Source organism: Anolis carolinensis, unplaced genomic scaffold (genome assembly GCF_035594765.1).
Source record: "Anolis carolinensis isolate JA03-04 unplaced genomic scaffold, rAnoCar3.1.pri scaffold_7, whole genome shotgun sequence".
Taxonomy (NCBI): Eukaryota; Metazoa; Chordata; class Lepidosauria; order Squamata; family Dactyloidae; genus Anolis; species Anolis carolinensis.
The window spans coordinates 1,880,257-1,902,472 of NW_026943818.1; the positions used below are offsets into that span (position 1 = coordinate 1,880,257).

Here is a 22,216-nt window from a genome sequence, read left to right on the forward strand (position 1 = left end):
CATACCTGTCATAAGATATACTGCTGGCATTATAAATTGCACACAGGCGGAACTGGACAATTTGGACAGAAAAACAAGAAAACTCATGACCATTCATCATTCACTGCACCCTCGCAGTGATGTTGACCAGCTATATCTGCCGAGAAGATCAGGGGGCAGAGGACTCTTACAAGTAAAACAAGCAGTCAAAGAAGAAGAACATGCCCTGGCAGAACATGTAAAGCCAAGTGAAGAACCTGCTTTGATTGAAGTCAAAAATCAGAAACTCCTCAAAGCACAGCAGACAAAAAACCAGTACAAGAAAGCCACACTACAAACTAGAGCTGACAGCTGGCACAACAAAACATTGCATGGAAAGTTCCTTGACAAAATTGAAGGAAAAGCTGACAAGGAGAAGACCTGGCTCTGGCTCACGGATGGGACCCTGAAGAAGGAGACAGAAGGCCTGATCCTTGCAGCCCAGGAGCAAGACATCAGAACAAAGGCAATTAAGGCCAAGATCGAAAAATCAGCTGATGACCCAAAATGCAGACTGTGCAAGGAAGCTGACGAAACCATTGATCATATCCTCAGCTGCTGTAAGAAAATTGCACAGACTACAAACAGAGGCACAACTGTGTGGCACAAATGATCCATTGGAACTTATGCCTCAAGTCCCACCTCCCAGCAGCAAAGAACTGGTGGGATCACAAACCAGCAAAGGTCGTGGAAAATGAACACGCAAAGATACTGTGGGACTTCCGAATCCCGACTGACAAAGTTCTGGAACACAACACACCAGACATCACAGTTGTGGAAAAGAACAAGGTTTGGATAATTGATGTTGCCATCCCAGGTGACAGTCGCATTGATGAAAAACAACAGGAAAAACTCAGCCGCTCTCAGGACCTCAAGATTGAACTTCAAAGACTCTGGCAGAAACCAGTGCAGGTGGTCCCAGTGGTGATGGGCACACTGGGTGCCGTGCCAAAAGATCTCAGCCGGCATTTGGAAACGTAGACATTGACAAAATTACGATCTGCCAACTGCAAAAGGCCACCCTGCTGGGATCTGCACGCATCATCCGAAAATACATCACACAGTCCTAGACACTTGGGAAGTGTTCGACTTGTGGTTTTGTGAAACGAAATCCAGCATGACTATCTTGTTTGCTGTGTCATACAACGTCGTTGTGTCAATAATAATAATAATAATAATAATAATAATAATAATAATAATAATAATAGAAAAAACCTGAGGCCATCCAGCCCAACACCCTTTATTCTGCCATGCAGGAAACGCACAATTAAAGCACCCCCAACATAAAATAATAATAATTAAACTTTATTTATACCCCGCCACCATCTCCCCGTGGGGACTCGGTGCGGCTTACATGGGGCAAAAGCCCAAACAACATTGATGAAATAAACAACAATATATATACAATTCACAGTATAAAAGATAAATACAATGATCTATATATATATAAAAGGGTAAAGTTGTTGACTGTAACAACACAACTTGGCAACACAATGCAAAAGCCTTGCCTCACGGTTGTTACAACACAACCACACCAGAAAAACACAATCGAGAACCACAAAACCAAAAAAACCCGGCAAAGATGCACAACAATGCAACTACATGACCCAAACACACGAAACTTGGCAACACAACCCAAAATCCTTGCCCCTAGGTGCCGACAAAAAAAAGAAAAGAAAAATAAAGTCCTAATTACAGGGAGAGGAATAATTGTTTTTATCCAATTGCTGCCAGTTAGAAGGCTAAGCTCTGCCCACTAGCAACCCACTCAGCCCAGGGGACAGGCAGAGTTAGGTCTCACTTAGGCCTCTTCCACACATTATCTGATTTGCACTGGATTATATGGCAGTGTACACTCAAGCTCCTTCCACACAGCTATATGAGCCATTTATAATCTTATATTATCTGCTTTGAACTTACAATAAAATTAATTTAAAAAATACAAATAACGTCAAATAAAAATTCCACAACAATTTTTAAGCAATACCACCACCACTTTGCCACAGCAACGCGTGGCCGGGCACAGCTAGTACAATATAAAACAAGAATAAAACAGTTGATAGTATCAGTCAACCACCAGGTGCAATTCTATCAACAGATGGCCATCCAGGTTTTGTAACAACAACAACAATAATAATAGCAGAAACTCCTTCTGCAGCTGTTTCTCAAGGAAGAAAAATAAGAGGGAGCATTTAAAATGAAACGGACGCTCCACATGTTGTTTGGAACCGTTTCAGCCCATTGCACCCCGATCTCCCCGCAAGCGGAAACCCAGCCCTCTGCCGCCATCCAAGAAGGGAGCCGTACCCGAATCTGGATGCCCAAGCGGTGGTTCTCCGCTTCCTTATTCCGCAGCTGCGCTTGCAAATGTCCCCTCACGGCTTCCATGGATTTCGTGAGCTCCGCCGCCGTCTTGGCTTGGTCCTGAAGAGAGGACGCAAACAGAAAGGGAATCAGGGAGGCAGAGGCTTCGCTTTTTAAACCACTTAAGATATGTGCAGAGTTACCTTTTCCGTCTGGATCTGAACCAACAGATCGTCCACTTCCTTCTCTTTCTCTTGCAACTTCTTCAACAATTGCTGAAAGGACAAAGAAAAAGCAAAACACACAAAAAGAATCACAGGCACAGAGGAAGCCGTTCCGAAAAGGCCGACACTGGCGTGTAAATGGAACAAGAAAAAGTGAAATAACAGGTGGAAGGATTTTCCTTTGCAGAAATTAGGGAATATTGTGGAATTGACACCAAAATATTAATATTAGGGAATGGACACCCTTCACAACTTGGCTCCCTTGTCCCTCGACAGTTACTCGGTGGGAAAAACCTTCAGTGATATGCAGGCAGAAAAAGACAAACCACAAACACAAGACACACAGTGAACTCTGGTTTATATTCACCGCTTTCTCCGCATCTGAATCAGCCAGCCTTTTCATGAGTGCCGCTTGCTGCTCCGCTAATTTGTGAGAATCTTTCTGTAAAAGAAGAGGAGGACGGAGAAAGGATTCATGCATTTCATGTTTATATTTTTCAGAAATTCCCATTGCATTCCCATGTTTTAGGGTCGGACTGGACGGCTTTTAGATCAAGCTGCTTTCGAGTCTCCTCCGGGAGAGATAAAACGGAGTATAAACCATATAATAATAAAATAATAATAATAATAGTAGTAGTATAATACTACAGTAGAGTCTCACTTATCCAACATTCTGGATTATCCAACGCATTTTTGTAGTCAATGTTTTCAACGCATTGTGATATTTTGGTGCTAAATTCGTAAATACAGTAATTACTACATAGCATTACTGTGTATTGAACTACTTTTTCTGTCAAATTTGTTGGTGCTTAATTTGTAAAATCATAACCTATTTTGATGTTTAATAGGCGTTTTCTTAATCTTTCCTTATTATCCAACATATTCGCTTAACCAACATTCTGCCGGCCCGTTTATGGTGGACAAGTGAGACTCTACTGTATTATTTTATTATTATTATTATTATTATTATTATTATTATTATTATTATTATTATTATTATTTGCATTTCTATACCGCTTTTCTCACCCCTGGGGGGGACTCAAAGCGGTTTACAACATAATAAATGACAAAATTCAATGCCTTACATATATATAAAAATATATCACATATCTAAATCAAAAACATACAACTGTAGATTAAAACCATTAAAATTATAAAAACATACAACATAGACATATGCATGAAACATGTTATTACAGCAATTAACATAGATCCCTTCTCTTCCCCCGCCACCATCCCCCATCGCTACTACTAATAATAATATAATACCATTATTAGTATATTAATAATATAGTAATAATAACAGTATAACACTACTAATAACATAAAAATATTATTAGTATAATAATAGTAATAATAGTATAATAATCTATATATATAAAATGATAAAGTTGTTTGCGCAGTGACTATAACAACAAAACTAAACATCCCAGAAATACGAAATTTGGCAACACAATGCAAAAGGCTTGCCTCCAGGTTACAACAACACAACCACACCACAAAACCACAATCCAGACCCACAAAACTCACAACAACGCATCATGCAATAACAACACAACTAAACGCCCCAGAAATACAAAACTTGGCAACACAATGCAAAAGCCTTGCCTCCCAGTTGTAACAACACAACCACACCACAAAACCACACAGGACCCACAAAACTCACAACAACGCATTGTGACTATAACAACACAACTAAACGCCCCGTAAATACAAAACTTGGCAACACAACGCAAAAGCCTTCCCTCCAGGTTGTAACAACACAACCACACCACAAAACCACAATCCAGACCCATAAAACTCACAACAACGCATCGTGACTATAACAACACAACTAAACGCCCCAGAAATACGAAACTTGGCACACAACTGAACGCCCCAGAAATATAAAACTTCGCAACACAACACAAAAGCCTTGCCTCTCAGTTGTAACAACACAACCACACCACAAAACCACAATCCAGACCCACAAAACTCACAACAATGCATCATGACTATAACAACACAACTAAACGCCCCAGAAATACAAAACTTGGCACACAACTAAACGCCCCAGAAATACAAAACTTGGCAACACAACGCAAAAACCTTGCCTCCTGGTTGTAACAACACAACCATACCACAAAACCACAATCCGGACCCACAAAACTCACAACAATGCATCGTGACTATAACAACACAACTAAACGCCCCAGAAATACAAAACTTGGCACACAACTAAACGCCCCAGAAATACAAAACTTCACAACACAACACAAAAGCCTTGCCTCTCAGTTGTAACAACACAACCACACCACAAAACCACAATCCAGACCCACAAAACTCACAACAATGCATCGTGACTATAACAAATACAACAATTGACAACACAACTCATCCACCTCCCCAATCCCTACATTCACACTTGGCCTCCAAAAAAACAATTACAATAATAACAATGACAACAACAACAACAACAAGAATCAACACCATCACAGGCAAGAAACAGCCAGGCACTGAGGCTAAGAGGCCAGTCAGTGCTACACTGGGCCTCCAAAAAACAATACAGTAGCATCTAACTTATCCAACCTTCATGACCACTACAACAACAATAATAATAAACACCTACACAGGCAAAACAAAAAAGGACTATTGTACCACAATAAAAATATAAACCACACTCAGCAGAATCAGACATTACAATTAACAACAAACCAAAGACAACAGGGATCTCAAGCAATTATCAATCAACACAAAAATTGAAGAAGGTAACAGACTTCAAATACTACGACTAATATGAGTATAAAGAAGGTGGAGGTCACAGCATCAATACAACCTAATGTAGACTGACCAACACCACCAGACTAAGCCACAGCAACGCGTGGCCGGGCACAGCTAGTAAAGTAATATTATTAGTACAATAATAATAATAATAATCATGATACAAGGGCCCCTTCCACTTCAAAATACCATTATTAGTATAATAATAATATAGTAATAATAACAGTATAAAACAACGAATAACATAATAATATTATTAATATAATAATAGTAATAATAGTATAATAATAAAGTAATATTATTAGTAAAATAATAATAATAATAATAATGATACAAGGACCCCTTCCACTTCAAAATATTCCCACTTGTTTTTAACTTTGAATATTTTTTGATGGATTTTAACTCTGAATTTTTAAATGCTGTATTTAATTCTGTTTTAATTTTTGCGTGTTTGTATATTTATTTCCAATATTTCTACCCCACCCTTCTCCCCAAGGGGACTCAGGGCGGCTATATATTAAATTGTATCCTAATGCTTTTATGTCAAGCCGCTTTGCGGGTATAAAACAGGGTATAAATAAATATTGTAAGAGTAATAATCCTAGGAAATGCTCACCTCCCGACCCTGTTGCTCTCGAAGCAGGTCCCGGAGGGTTCGGTTGGTCTCTTCAAAAGTACTCAGTTTCTGCAACAGCAGCTCTTTTTGCCGCGTGAGAGTGTTGATGTCGGAAACCGTCATGTGCTTCTCCTGAAATCGGGGGACGCAGAAGAGAAATGAGGCACTTAGATGTGCTATTGAACAGTAAAACTTCAACAGGGCTGTGACAGGAAACAATCAGGGCCAGCTAACACCTCCCATCAAAGGATTCCCCCAGGCAGGAAGCAGCCAGGCTTTAAAGCTGTAAGGCTAATCAAGGTGGCCAATATCAACATTCAAACTTTCTCCCACCCTGGACATTATTCCACAGATATATAAACCTCACTGGCTTACAATAAATAATAAAATAAAAACTTTATTTGTATACCGCTCTGTCTCCTCGAAGGGACTCAGAGCAGTTTCCAACCGGTGCAAAACAACATACAATATACAATAACTTAACGCAGAAAAAGAACATCATGAAAACAAAACAATTTGGTTAAAATTGATAAATAGAATAAAAATCACAGTCAGCCTAGTTTCCAACAGACCTCAAAGATGTGTGCCATAAATGTGGGCGAAACGTCAGGAGAGAATGCTTCTGGAATATGGCCAGACAGCCCAGAAAACTCACAGCAACCCAGTGATTCTGGCTATAAAAGCCATAATAATAATAATAATAATAATAATAATAATAATAATAATTACATAATAATATAGAGCAATAATAATAATAATTAATAATTCCTATAACTGGCCATGAAATCAATATAATAATAATAATAATAATAATAATAATAATAATAATAAATACATGGTTCCAAATGCCGGCTGAGATCTTTTGGCACAGTACCCAGTGTGCTCAACAATAGACATTGACAAAATCACAATCTGCCAACTGCAAAAGGCCACCCTACTGGGATCTGCACGCATCATCCGAAAATACATCACACAGTCCTAGACACTTGGGAAGTGTTTGACTTGTGATTTTGTGATACGAAATCCAGCATGTCTATCTTGTTTGCTGTGTCATAATAAAATAATAATAATAATAATAATAATAATAATAATAATAATAATAATAATAATAATAGAAAAAACCTGAGGCCATCCAGCCCAACACCCTTTATTCTGCCATGCAGGAAACACACAATTAAAGCACCCCCAACATAAAATAATAATAATAAAACTTTATTTATACCCCGCCACCATCTCCCCGTGGGGACTCGGGGCGACTTACATGGGGCAAAGGCCAGAATAACATTGATGAAATAAACAACAATATAAATATAATTCACGGTATAAAAGATAAAAACAGTAATACAATATAAAACAAGAATAAAATAGTTGATAGTATCAGTCAACCACCAGGCGCAGTTCTGTCATCAACAGATGGCCATCTTTTGGCATGGTACCCAGTGTGCTCAACCATAGACATTGACAAAATCGCGATCTGCCAACTGCAAAAGGCCACCCTACTGGGATCTGCACACATCATCCGAAAATACATCACACAGTCCTAGACACTTGGGAAGTGTTCGACTTGGGATTTTGTGATACGAAATCCAGCATATCTATCTTTTTGCTGTGTCATACAATAAAATAATAATAATAAATACATGGTTCCAAATGCCGGCTGAGATCTTTTGGCACAGTACCCAGTGTGCTCAACAATAGACATTGACAAAATCACGATCTGCCAACTGCAAAAGGCTATCCTACTGGGATCTGCAGCATCATCCGAAAATACATCACACAGTCCTAGACACTTGAGAAGTGTTCGACTTGTGATTTTGTGCAACGAAATCCAGCATATCTATCTTTTGCTGTGTCATAAAATAAAATAATTATTATTATTATTATTATTTTATTATGACACAGCAAACAAAATAGATACGAAATCCAGCATATCTATTTTGTTTGCTGTGTCATAATAAAATAATGGAAAAATGGAAATCAAAGATACAGAATGGGGGACGATGCCTGGCTTGACAGCAGTGTGTGCGAAAAAGACCTTGGAGTCCTTGTGGACAACAAGTTAAACATGAGCCAACAATGTGATGCGGCTGCTAAAAAAGCCAATGGGATTCTGGCCTGCATCAATAGGGGAATAGCGTCTAGATCCAGGGAAGTCCTGCTCCCCCTCTTTCTATTCTGCCTTGGTCAGACCACACCTGGAATACTGTGTCCAATTTTGGGCACCACAGTTGAAGGGAGATGTTGACAAGCTGGAAAGCGTCCAGAGGAGGGCGACTAAAATGATGAAGGGTCTGGAGAACAAGCCCTATGAGGAGCGGCTTAAAGAGCTGGGCATGTTTAGCCTGCAGAAGAGAAGGCTGAGAGGAGACATGATAGCCATGTACAAATACGTGAAGGGAAGTCATAGGGAGGAGGGAGGGAGCTTGTTTTCTGCGGCCCTGCAGACTAGGACACAAGGGAACAATGGCTTCAAACTACAGGAAAGAGATTCCACCTGAACATCAGGAAGAACTTCCTCACTGTGAGAAGGGCTGTTCGACAGTGGAACTCTCTCCCCAGGGCCGTGGTGGAGGCTCCTTCTTTGGAGGCTTTTAAGCAGAGGCTGGATGGCCATCTGTCGGGGGTGCTTTGAATGCGATTTCCTGCTTCTTAGCAGGGGGTTGGACTGGATGGCCCATGTGGTCTCTTCCAACTCTACTATTCTATGATTCTAATAATAAATACATAATAATAATATACAGCAATAATAATTAATAATTCTTATAACTGGCCATGATAATAACAAGAATAAAAACAACAACAATAATAAATACACAGTAATAATAATAATTTTTATAAGTACCGATTTCAGTTTGCAGATTGTGTCCTTCAGGGCTTGAATCTGCTTGGAAGCCGCCGCTCCGTCCATCTCCGCCTCCACCAGCTTGGCCATCAAGCACTCCTTTTCGTGCATTAAGTGCCGCTTCTGGAGTCTGGGAGGGAAGAGAGGCAACTCAGCAAGGAGGTGGGACTCCCATCCAAGTACTAGCCAGGCCTGACCCTGCTTAGCTTCCAAGATCAGGCGTGTTCAGGGTGTTCAGGGATTGCAAGGAGAGTCTCCCAAAGCCCACTATGCTCGGGAACGTAATTACATGCTCAGGTCTTTCTCCTCCTTCATGCGCTCGATGTTGCGCCGGAGGACGGTGTTCTCGTGCTCGGTCTCCACCAGCTCCTGCGTGACCTCCTCCAGCTCGTCCTTCTGCTCGTCGAGGAGGCGCTTGGCCACACACCGCGAGTCGTCCCGCTTGGGCATCTTGACCTGCGGACACAGCTACACTCATTCAATAGACAGAGGGGGTGGCTTTAAGCCACCCGGTCAATTGTAAACGATGAATTGCACATGGATACCTTTATAGGCACCACCTATCTTAACGGGCATCGGCCTCCAGAATCACACACTGAGTGTGTGCCAAAAGCAAAGCAAAAACAAAACGGGCCAAAAAGAGAGGTGAGCGTTGCCAGCTACCCTATTATCATCATCACTATCATCATTATCTCCTTCTTCTATATCCCGGCAAGACTCATATTCTGATTTATTTATTTATTAGCGACATTTATATCCCGCCCTGCTCACCCTGAAGGGGACAAAGGGCGGCTTACATGTTATATATACATACAATATACTATATTATTAGTATAGCACAATGTAAGCATTATATATTACTATATTGTACTATTTATTATTTGTTAGCGACAGTTATATCCCACCCTTCTAACCCCCAAGGAGACTCAAAGTTATATATACATACAATCTATATATATAACCCATTTATAATCTTGTATTATCTGTTTTGAACTGGATTATTTGGACTCCACACTGCCATATAATCCACTTCAGTGTGCATTTTATACAGCTGTGAAGAAGGGGCCTCATATAATCCAGTTCTAAGCAGATAATATAAGATTATAAATATAATATGTAATAATTATTGTGATATAATAATACAGAACAATATAATCTCTAAAATCAGGACAGTAAATAAAGAGCAACACTCTGAAAGCATAAGCCACAGCAACGCGTGGCCGGGCAAAGCTAGTATATTATATCATTAGTATAGCAGAATGTAAGCGTTATATATTACTATATTGTATTATTTATTAGTTAGCAACATTTATATCCCACCCTTCTCACCCCGAAGGGGACTCAGGGCGGCTTACAAGTTATATATAGATACAATGTATTTTATTATTAGTATAGCACAATATAAGCATTATATATAACTATATTGTACTATTTATTATTTATTTGTTAGCGACATTTATATCCCGTCCTTCTCACCCCAAAGGGGACTCAGGGCGGCTTTTAAGTTATATATACTGTATATACTCGAATATAAGCCTAGTTTTTCAGCCCTTTTTTTAAGACTGAAAAAGCCCCCCTCGGCTTAAACTTGGGTGAGGATCCTGGTTGGCTTATATTTGGGTCAGCATATACTCGAAATATATGGTACATTTATTATTTTTCTCTATTATTATTGGTATTATTACATTTATTACTTTATTCTATTATTATTACATTTATTATTGTACTCTTATTATTGCTGCTATTACATTTATTTTACTTTATTATTATTATTATTATTATTATTATTATTACATTCATTATTTCACTCTGATCTTATTATTACTACATTTATTATTCTACTCTATTTATTATTACATGTATTATTTTACTCTATTATTATTAAAAGGATACATACACATTTACATTGAAGAAGATGAGAATAATGATTTAATCAGAGTAAGACAGTCTTATCTCAAATTAGAGCTTGATGTAAATATTCAAAAACATTTAACCTACTGATGCCTCAATTAATGTAATTCTTTGGTATCTATTTTTATTTCTGAAATTTCCCACCCTCGGCTTATACTCGAGTCAATGATTTCCCAGGTTTTTTTGTGGTAAAATTAGATGCCTCGGCTTATATTCGGGTCGCCTTATATCCGAGTATATACGGTACATACAATATATTATATTATTAGTATACTAATATAAGCACTATATATTATTATGTTGTACTATACGACTATATTGCAATATTAGTAATATTACATGTAACACAAATATACAATTACAAGTGTATGATGATGATTATTATTACACTGTGTTACATCATAATATTATCAATATTATATGTATATACACTATATTATCATATTAGTATAGTATAATCTGAGTATTCTATATTACTATATCATTAAATTGATACAGGAGACATGGTGGAAAGATGTCTTCCTGGCCCCGCCTTCTTAATTCTGGTCCAGAATGGCAGTTTACTCAATGCCTCATCCCTAAAATGGCTTTTCTACTGAGAATAGAAGTGCTAAGGCTAGGTGGGCAAGGGGCCAGTTCAGCTCCCCTCTCCAATGTGCTCACCTCGTTCTTCAGGGTGCCTACCACGTTCAGCAAACTGTCGATCTTCTTCTCATACTTGTTCATCTTACAATGAACGGCGTCCTCCTCGTCGGTGGAAAGGTCACTCAGGCGAAGCACGGACAGTAATTTCTCGGAATCTGGAGGAGTGATTTCCAGGCGATGGGTCGGTCCCTGGCCAAAGAGGACGTTGTTATTATTATTATCAACCCACCCAAGCCTCATTAGTATTTTAAGCTGGTCAAATCACTTCATGACTGCCCCCCTAGCCATTTGGTGCCTTTTAAAGGTTGTTTGAGGCCTCTTTAGAGTTTAGAATATTTTGTTTTATTCTGTTTTTCTCTTTTATATAGAGAAACATTTCTCATTTTGCATATATTATTCATTGTAATTATTTATGTTGTAAGCCACCCCAAGTCCTTTCGGGGAGTTGAGGCGGGATATAAATAAAGATTATTATTATTAAGATATTGGAAAGGAATCCCACCCATGGGAGAAAACCTGGATAGAAATTTATAATAATGAAATAAATTATTATTATTATTATTATTAAGATATTGGAAAGGAATCCCACCCACGGGAGAAAAGCGGGATAGAAATTAATAATAATGAAATAAATTATTATTATTTTATTGTATAACACAGCAAACAAGATAGATATGCTGGATTTCGTATCACAAAATCACAAGTCGAACACTTCGCAAGTGTCTAGGACTGTGTGATGTATTTTCGGATGATGCACGAGGATCCCAGCAGGATCCAAATGCCGGCTGAGATCTTTATTATTATTATTATTATTATTATTATTATTATTATTATTATTATTAAGATATTGGAAAGGAATCCCACCCACAGGAGAAAAGCAGGAAATTAATAATAATGATATAAAGATTATTATTATTATTAAGACATTGGAAAGGAATCCCACCCACGGAAGAAAAGCGGGATATAAATAAACAAATAAATAACAACAACACCATCATTCCTGCTAATGATGTTTCTCAGGGTCTGTATGTAGCCACAATATCAGGTTATTATTTGGGGACATAATATTGCATTTATGACATTTCTAGCAAACCACAAAGCAGCGCAGGCCTTGGGGAGAGGTCAAAACAGAGCGTCTTTGGCTCGCTAAAACATATCAACACACAGCGAACTCTTTCGTTGTTATCGAACGCCCACCCCGAAGGCAGGCGGTTGTTGCCCGCTTACCTCCCACTTGTATGATGACTCTCTGCAAGATGTTTTGCCAGGGGGCATCCAGGGGACTCTGGTTTTAACTCGGACACTGCGGCGCACATTCACGGTATCCCCTTTCATTTTTTGCTTGTGCTTTTGCTGCAGGACGGGAGAAGAGGAGGACACATTGTATTAGCAACGCCCTGGCCGGAGAGGGTCCCGGCCCCCTCCGCCCCCCTGCCAAACCACTCCAAGACACAGTACCACGAGAAACAGCTCCGCATTCTACATCACAGTGCGGTCGCAGTAACCACGCTCAGGAAAAGGAAAGATAGGTACCGCATAGCTAGGAGAGTAAAGGACCAGGCTGCAAGCAGCGTTTGTTCTTGGTCACTGGCACTCATTGTGACATCACCCAGGTTGCTTGGGCTCTTATGATGCAAGACACAGGCCTTGGTTACTCTAATAATAATAATATCGGTTGCTCTGGGAAAATTAGATCTAGTTGGTGGCCGGGAAAAAGGACACCCTACAACTCAATTTCATGGCCTTCTACAACTGGGATTATTGGGGGCCTGAAACTTTGAGGTTGGTAGGCCACAATCCATCTCCAAATCATTCCGTTCAAGTCTACAAAAGCTGATGCTACCAAATTAACAATAATATTATAATGTAATACAATATAATACTAATAATAATACAATATAACTGGGCCCTTCTCCCCAGTAGCATGCTATGCTAATAATAATAATAATATAGTATATAATATAGTATATAATATACTATAATATATAATAATATAATACAGTATATTGTATATACAGTAGAGTCTCACTTATCCAACATAAACAGGCTGGCAGAACGTTGGATAAGTGAATATGTTGGATAATAAGGAGGGATTAAGGAAAATCCTATTAAACATCAAATTAGGTTATGATTTTACAAATTAGGCACCAAAACATCATGTTATACAACAAATTTGACAGAAAAAGTAGTTCAATACACAGTAATGCTATGTAGTAATTACTTTATTTATGAATTTAGCACCAAAATATCACGATGTATTAATAATAGTAATAATAACAACAACAACAACAACAATAATAATAATAATAACAGATACATAGCCACTGTGAATCTTCTTTGGAAAAGATTTTTTTTCGTGTCAGGAGCAACCAGAATTGCCTCTGGAGTGAGGGAATTGGCTGTCTGCAAGGACGTTGCCCAGGAGACATTGCCCGGCTGTTTTGATGTTTTACCATCCTTGTGGGAGGCTTCTCTCATGTCCCCGCATGGAGCTGGAGCTGATAGAGGGAGCTCATCCACACTCTCCCCGGGTGGGATTCGAACCTGGTAGCTTTCAGGACACCTCCAAGGTCATGTGGATGGCATAACTGCATGGAGCGCCGTTACCTTCCCGCCGGAGCGGCACCTATTGATCTACTCACATTTGCATGTTTTCGAACTGCTAGGTTGGCAGGAGCTGGGGCTAACAGCGGGTGCTCATTCAGCTCCTGGGATTTGAACCTGGGAGCTTTTGGTCCGCAAGTTCAGCAGCTCAACTCTTAACACACTGTGCCACCTTTAAAATCCTTTAAAACTCATATCCCACCCCATCACATCTACCCCCACCTCCAAATTTATTCTCACACTACAAGCTGCACCCAACACACACACGTGTTGCAACACATAGTTTGGAAAGCTCAGATTTCATAAATAAGGACTTAACTTGAGAGAAGTCTCCTGACATTTCCTACAGCCTGAAAAACTCACAGCAGCCCATCAAGCAAAGGCACGCCACTGCCTCCTGCTTGGTGTTCCTGATGCCGGCAGTGGCAGATGCAAGCCTGGGGCTCCCACTGGTGCTTGGGCTGAGCACCTGCTCTTTCAGCAGCAGAGCCAATGAAGGCACCGGGAGGCAAGCGCATACCTGGGCTCTGGCGGGTGGAGGTGGCGTTTTCTGACCCTTTTTAATATGGACATGGACAGGGGTATTTTCATCCACATGGACGTGCAAAGGGGGGGTGGCGGAGCGGCTCTTCATGGTTCTTCTCCGGGAGGCGGGGAAGGGCGCTCGGTGGAGCGGGGGGAGGAAAAGACCTGCGAATAAGTAGACTGGGAATAACAACAACAAATCCACGAGCCACAAATCATGAAAGAAGAAAAAGGCAGGAAGCAGCCAGACTTCGAAGCTGCAAGGCTATTCAATGCTAATCAAGCCGGCCAACTGCAACATTCACACTTGCCTCAAACAGACAAAAAAATATTTCTCCCATTGGACACATTATTTCACAGATATAAACCCCATTTGCCTAGTTTCCAACAGACCTCACAACCTCTGAGGATGCCTGCCACAGATGTGGGGGGAAACGTCAGGAGATAATGCTTCTGGAACATGGCCATATGGGCCAGAAAACTCACAGCAACCCAATAATAATAACTTTTATACCCCGCCTCTATCTCCCCTAAGGGGACTCAGGGCGGCTTACACGGGGCCAAGCCCGAATAAAAACAATAACAATATAAAACACTACAATAGATAAGAGACATGCACAATTATAAAAATTTAAATATTACCCAATAAAAATCAATGACAAAAACTTAATAAAAACACGGATTAAAACAGAGAGGTTGTAAAAGCAGACTGGGTAAAGTGCACCATATAAATATTGTAAACACGAGGTGACTGATAATTATTATTATTATAGACACAAAAAGTAATAATAATAATTTAGTATTATTTATTATTACTGTCTTTGTGTCAACAATAATAATAATTTATTGTTATTACCACATACAGTAGAGTCTCACTTATCCAAGCTAAACGGGTCGGCAGAAGCTTGGATAAGCAAATATCTTGGATAATAAGCAGGGATTAAGGAAAAGCCTATTAAACATCAAAATAGGTTATGATTTGACAAATTAAGCACCAAAACATCATGTTTTATAACAAATTTGACAGAAAAAGTAGTTCAATACGCAGTAATGTTATGTTGTAATTACTGTATTTACGAATTTAGCACCAAAATATCACGATATATTGAAAACATTGACTACAAAAATGCCTTGGATAATCCAGAACGTTGGATAAGTAAGACTCTACTGTAATAATTATTATTATTGTATTTGTGTCAATAATGATAATAGTAATTGATAATGCTCAATCCAAGTTTGCTAGAGAATAATCTACCGTTTTCTTCACTAGGTTTCTAACTCTTTGCCTCCATATTATTTTGGGAACATCCCCCATTACCGCCACAGTCATACTCAGATGTGAATAAGTTACTTTTTTTTGTTTGGACCAACTCCCAGAATGCTGCAACCACCAAGCTTTTGTGGCTCCATCCAGAATACGGTCTCTAGCAGTACATTTCCACCTCCTTGCAAACATGTGGCAACTACCTTTTTTTTAAAAATTACCACTACAACTAAGCATACTCAGGGCAAAAAAAAAAAGATAATGCTAAATGGGAAAATAACATACAGCTTCAAGGAATGTCTCACAGTCTGATAATGATTTTCTTCGAGTTGTGACAATTATTCCACTCCGAATTGATGGACACAACCTGTAGGGAGACAAATAAGAAACCCATTTAATGAATAGGCCCATGTCTGTAAGAGGATTGTGGGAGCTGCAGTCCCATTTAAACAATGGTCAGGCTTTTTGGGGGAGCCGCAGTCCCATCTTATGAGTAGTGTCATAGTTGCTAGGGGTTTGTGGGAGCTACAGCACCATTTTCCCCAATGCTCAGGCTTCCTGGGGAGCTGTAGTCCCATTTAACAAGTAGGCCCATGCCTGTGTGGGGATTATGGAAGCTGCAGTCCTATTTTAACAATGCCCGTGCTTATGAGGGAGTTGTAGTCTCATTTTGAAACAAGGCACATGTCTGTGAGGGGACTGTGGGAGCTGCAGTCCCATGTAATGAGTAGGGCCATGTCTATGAGGAGATTATGGGAGCTGCAGTCCCATTTTAACGATGGCTGTGCTTCTGAGGGAATTGTAGATCCATTTAATGAATAGGCCTATGTCTATGAGGGGACTGTGGGAGCTGTAGTCCCATTTCCCAATTGCCTGGGCTTCCTAGGGAGCTGTAGTCCCATTTAACGAGTAGAGACATGTTTGTGAGGAGATCGTGGGAGCTGCAGTCCCATTTATTCCCAAGGAATAACTGCCACTCTGGGGTCAGAGTGAAGAACGGGGGGTGTGGGGGCAGGAAGATAGTTCCATCTTGTCTCCTATGCCATAGCAACACGATATGCTAATTTTATATTCATATATATAAATAATGTATAATAATTTATAAATATATAATATATTGTGTATATATAATATTGATAATATTATAATGGAATACAATATTATACTACTAATAATGCAATATAATAATATTAATTATATGTTATACATTAAATGTAATATTACTAATAATATTACCATATAATGATATAGTACAATCTAGTAATTTAATGCTTATATTGTGCTATGCTAGTAATATATTGTATGTTCATTCGATTTGTAAGCCGCTCTGAGTCCCCTTCGGGGTGAGAAGAGCGGGATATAAATGTAGTAAATAAATAAGTAATAAATTTAACAAGTAGAGACATGTTTGTGAGGGGATTGTGGGAGCTGCAGTCCCATTTCCCCCAATGCTCAGCATTCCCAGGGAGCCCTAGTTCCATTGAACGACAAGGCCCATGTTTGTAAGGGGACTGTGGGAGCTGCAGTCCCATATTAACAATGGCTGTGCTTCTGAGGGAACTGTAATAATAATAATAATAATAATAATAATAATAATAATAATAGTAACTTTATTTTTATACCCCACCCCATCTCCCCGAAGGGACTCGGGGCGGCTTACATGGGGCCTAGCCCGATAAAACAATCAATATCAGTAACATGACTATAAAACAATTATACCAGTAAAACATCAATAGCAATAAAACAATCGTTAAAATCGGCAAGAAGCATACGAAAAACATACAATATTAAAACAGGAGACTAATTCATAAAATCCAGAACAGAATGTGCCGGTAGAAATGGACAATAAAGTCCAAAATAGCATTGGCAACATCTCGAAATGGGGGCTATTATAAAATGGGCAGATGGATCAGTCCAACATCAAACTGTAGTCCCATTTAATGTCTATGAGGGGACTATGGGAGCTGTAGTCCCATTTCCCCAATGCATGGGCTTCCTAGGGAACTGTAGTCCCATTTAATGACGAGGCCTATGTCTGTGAGGGGACTGTGGGAGCTGTAGTCCCATTTCCCCAATGCCTGGGCTTCCTAGGGAGCTGCAGTCCCATTTAACGAGTAGGGACATGTTTGTGAGGGGATTGTGGGAGCTGCCGTCCCATTTTAACAATGGCTGTGCTTCTGAGGGAACTGTAGTCCCATTTAATGACGAGGCCTATGTCTATGAGGGGACTGTGGGAGCTGCAGTCCCATTTTCCCCAATGCTCAGCCTTCCCAGGGAGCCCTAGTTCCATTGAACGACAAGGCCCATATTTCTGAGGGGATTGTGGGAGCTGCGGTTCCATTTTTCCCAATGTTCGGGCTTCCCAGGGCGTGCTAGGCCCATATTTCTGAGGGGATTGTGGGAGCTGCGGTTCTATTTTTCCCAATGTTCGGGCTTCCCAGGGCGTGCTAGGCCCATATTTCTGAGGGGATTGTGGGAGCCGCGGTTCCATTTTCCCCGCTGCCGGGCTTCCCAGGGCGTGCTAGGCCGTGTTTCTGAGGGGATTTTTGGGCGCCGCTCACCAGGCGCCCCGGGTGCGTCCGCGGAAGCGCCGCCGGAGGACCTCCTCGAAGCTGCGGGCGAGGCGCCGGTAGGAGGCGAGGCTGGTGCGGGCGGCGGCGAGGCTGCTGCTGGCGGCGGTGCTTCCGCCATGGAGGCCTCGCCCGCCCTCGCTCCCGCACCGCCCGCACCCGCTGGCCGAGAAGCAGCCGCAGCTCCAGCTCCCCGGCGGGGACTTCCGGCCCCGCCCCCGGCACGCCGCACGCCGCTCCCCCATTGGACCTTTCAAACCCCCACGTGACCCTCCTCCCGCCTCCGCCTCGCGCCTTCGCCGCGCTCCCTCTGCCTCGCGCTCGACCACGCCCCCTCCGCGGCGCCGCGAGGGGGCGTGGCGTCACAGTAGGCCCCGCCCCCCGCAGCCGGCTTGGCGCTGTCGCTATGGCAACCGCTGACGCCTAGTCAGGAAATACAACTTGAGGAAGCCTTACTGTCAATCTATAAATTTAGAAAAGTATTATAATTATTATTTCTTTACTGGCATAAAAACGCAGTATGACCTAGCAAATGAGACGTATATGCTGGATTTTGTATTATTATTATTATCATTATGCTTCTGGAACATTGGCCAGACAGCCCAAAAATATCACAGCAACCCAATTTTCAGCTACAAGAATATCTCAGATTATTTCAAGAGAACCCATACAGTGATGGGACTATAGCAGCAGGCCAAAAACTATCTACAGCCTTAGCTAATGCTAAGAAAGACCGTTGGATAGAGCTGCTTGAGAACCTGGACATGTCCAAGAGTAGCCGAAAAGCCTGGCAACTGCTGAGACGCCTGGATAGCGACCCTCCGGTCAACCCTGGACACGCAAACGTGACACCAGACCAGATAGCTCACCAGCTAATTCAGAATGGGAAAACCAACCGCAGCAGAATAAAGATGAAAATCAACAGGGTGCCAGAACTTGAAACCCACCCGTTGTCTTCTCCTCTAAACCTGAAAGAACTCAGAGAAGCCATCAAGCGATGCAAGACTGGTAAAGCACCTGGCCTAGATGACCTGATGATGGAGCAAATCAAACACTTCGGGGCCAAAGCTGAAAACTGGCTTTTGAAATTCTACAATCAATGCTTGGCACACAAACAGATTCCCAGAGCATGGAGGAAAACTAAGATCATTGCCATCTTAAAACCTGGTAAAGATGCCTCCAATGCCAAGAACTACCGACCAATCTCCCTCTTATGTCATCTATATAAAGTCTAGGAGAGGATGCTATTAAATCGACTAGGACCTGTTATCGAACCCAAGCTTATTGCACAACAAGCAGGTTTCAGACCGGGGAAAAACTGTACAGGTCAAATTCTTCATCTGACTGAACATATTGAGGAAGGCTACGAGAAAGGCTGCATCACGGGAACAGTTTTTGTGGACCTTACGGCAGCCTATGACACGGTGCAACATAGAAAAATGCTGCATAAAGTCTACCATATCACCCGGGACTTTGACTTTACAAAAACTGTCCAGACCCTCCTGGAAAACCACAGCTTCTATGTGGAGTTTCAGGGCCAGAAAAGCAGATGGAGGAGGCAAAAGAATGGTTTACCCCAAGGCAGCGTTCTTGCACCGACCTTATTGAATATCTTCACGAACGATCAGCCACAACCACCACTCACAAAGAGCTTTATATATGCTGATGACCTTGGCCTCACAACACAAGCAAAAGATTTTGAAACAGTTGAAAAGCAACTCACCAATGCCTTGAAAGATCTCTCCAGCTACTACAAAGAGAACCACCTGAAGCCCAACCCTGCCAAGACACAAGTGTGTGCTTTCCACCTACGTAACCGCAAAGCCAACAGGAAACTGAAAGTGACTTGGGAAGGCCAAGAGCTCGGACACTGTTTCCATCCTAAATACCTTGGTGTCACCTTAGACCGAACACTAACATATAGGAAACACGGCACGAACACCAAGCACAAAGTAGCTGCACGCAACAACATCCTGCGGAAACTGACTGGCAGCGCATGGGGAGCAGACCCACAAGTAGTAAGAACCTCAGCCCTGGCCTTGTCTTTCTCAACGGCAGAGTCTGCCTGTCCTGTCTGGCACAAGTCTGCCCATGCCAAGCAGGTGGACATAGCACTGAAGGAAACATGCAGAATCATCACGGGATGCCTTAAACCTACACCTGTTGATAAACTCCACAAGTTAGCTGGCATTGCCCCTCCTGACGTGCGACGGGAAGTTGCTGCTAACGGTGAGAGAAAAAAGGTTGAGCATTGTGAAAGCCCCCCACTGCATGGCTCTCACCCTCCTCCCACCAGACTCAAGTCAAGGAAGGGCTTCATGAGAACCACCACTCCCTCCTCTGGATGTCCCTCCAGCAGCAGCAAGGGTGTCCCTCTGGGCAGCTCAACCTGGCAATTCCAACTGGGTGGCCCCCCACGAGGGTCTTCCTCCAGGGCAAACCAGGAATGGGCCACTTGGAGGTCCCTGAACAGACTCAGAAGCGGAGTGGGCAGATCAAAAGACAACTTGGCAAGGTGGCTCTACCTGGAGGAATCCTCCACCTTGTGTGACTGTGGAGCTGAACAAACAACTCAGCACATGTCTGCTTGCCCACAATGCCCTGCCTCATGTACGGAGGAGGAGTTGTTTAAAGCTACAGACAATGCGGTTGATGTTGCCCGCTTTTGGTCCAAAACTATTTAGTTGCTTGTGCTTTCCTTTTTTTTTTTTATTTCCATTATTTGAAATGTATTTGCTGTACCAATGCTTTGACACGAAATAAATAAATTTTTGTGATATTTCTGTTTTAATTATGCTGTAATCCACCTCAAGGCACAAAGATAGGCATGTAATAAAAATATTATAATTATTATAACAAATGGGGATGTATATGCTGGATTTTGTATTATTATTATTATTATTATTATTATTATTATTATTATTATTATTATTATTATTATTATTATTATGCTTCTGGAACATTGGCCAGACAGCCCAAAAATATCACAGCAACCCAATTTTTGCGATATTTCTGTTTTAATTATGCTGTAATCCACCTCAAGGCACAAAGAGAGGCATGTAATAAAAATATTATAATTATTATAGCAAATGGGGATGTATATGCTGGATTTTGTATTATTATTATTATTATTATTATTATTATTATTATTATTATTATTATTATTATGCTTCTGGAACATGGCCAGACAGCCCAAAAATCTCACAGCAACCTAATTTTTGCGATGCTTATGTTTTTGAATTAAGCTGTAACGCAGAGGCATGTAATAAAAATATTACAATTATTATTATTTTACTGGCATAAAAAACACAGTATGACACAGCAAATGAGACGTAAATGCTAGATTTGGTATTATTATTATTATTATTATTATTATGCTTCTGGAACATGGCCAGACAGCCCAAAAATATCACAGCAACCCAATTTTTGCAATATTTGTGTTTTACTTATGATGTAACCCACCTCGAGCCACAAAAGAAGACATGTAATAAAAATATTATAATTATTATTACATTACTGGCATAAAAACACAGTATGACATAGCAAATGGGGATGTTTATGCTGGATTTGGTATTATTATTATAATTATAATTATTATTATTATTATGCTTCTGGAACATGGCCAGACAGCCCAAAAATCTCACAGCAACCTAATTTTTGCGATGTTTATGTTTTTGAATTAAGCTGTAACCCAGAGGCATGTAATAAAAATATTATAATTATTATTACTTTACTGGCATAAAAAAACACAGTATGACACAGCAAATGAGACGTATATGCCGGATTTTGTATTATTATTATTATTATTATTATGCTTCTGGAACATGGCCAGACAGCCTAAAAATCTCACAGCAACCTAATTTTTGCGATGTTTATGTTTTTGAATTAAGCTGTAACCCACCTTGAGGCACAAAAAGAGGCATGTAATAAAAA

At 40.7% G+C, this 22,216-nt stretch overlaps 1 protein-coding gene across 7 annotated transcripts in view; it reads right to left on the bottom strand.

The window, feature by feature from the left end:
* Positions 1-18,543, bottom strand: part of odf2 (outer dense fiber of sperm tails 2) — a 41,844-nt gene extending 23,301 nt beyond the window's left edge. Inside the window, exons 1-10 of one of the 7 annotated variants that reach the window (XM_062959869.1) lie at positions 18,275-18,543; positions 15,999-16,080; positions 12,548-12,673; positions 11,339-11,509; positions 9,054-9,220; positions 8,765-8,894; positions 5,923-6,054; positions 2,914-2,988; positions 2,526-2,597; positions 2,326-2,442 (exon numbers count right to left, since the gene is read on the bottom strand). In XM_062959869.1, coding sequence (XP_062815939.1) covers positions 2,326-2,442; positions 2,526-2,597; positions 2,914-2,988; positions 5,923-6,054; positions 8,765-8,894; positions 9,054-9,220; positions 11,339-11,509; positions 12,548-12,673; positions 15,999-16,080; positions 18,275-18,528 — 1,326 coding nt within the window. In that variant the 5' untranslated portion in view covers positions 18,529-18,543. Of the gene's footprint in view, positions 1-2,325; positions 2,443-2,525; positions 2,598-2,913; positions 2,989-5,922; positions 6,055-8,764; positions 8,895-9,053; positions 9,233-11,338; positions 11,510-12,547; positions 12,674-12,778; positions 14,394-14,444; positions 15,933-15,998; positions 16,081-18,274 lie in introns of those variants that run through there. The other 6 variants (XM_062959868.1, XM_062959874.1, XM_062959870.1 and 3 more) reach the window with 6 other exon arrangements.
* Between the last annotated feature and the right edge of the window lie 3,673 nt (positions 18,544-22,216).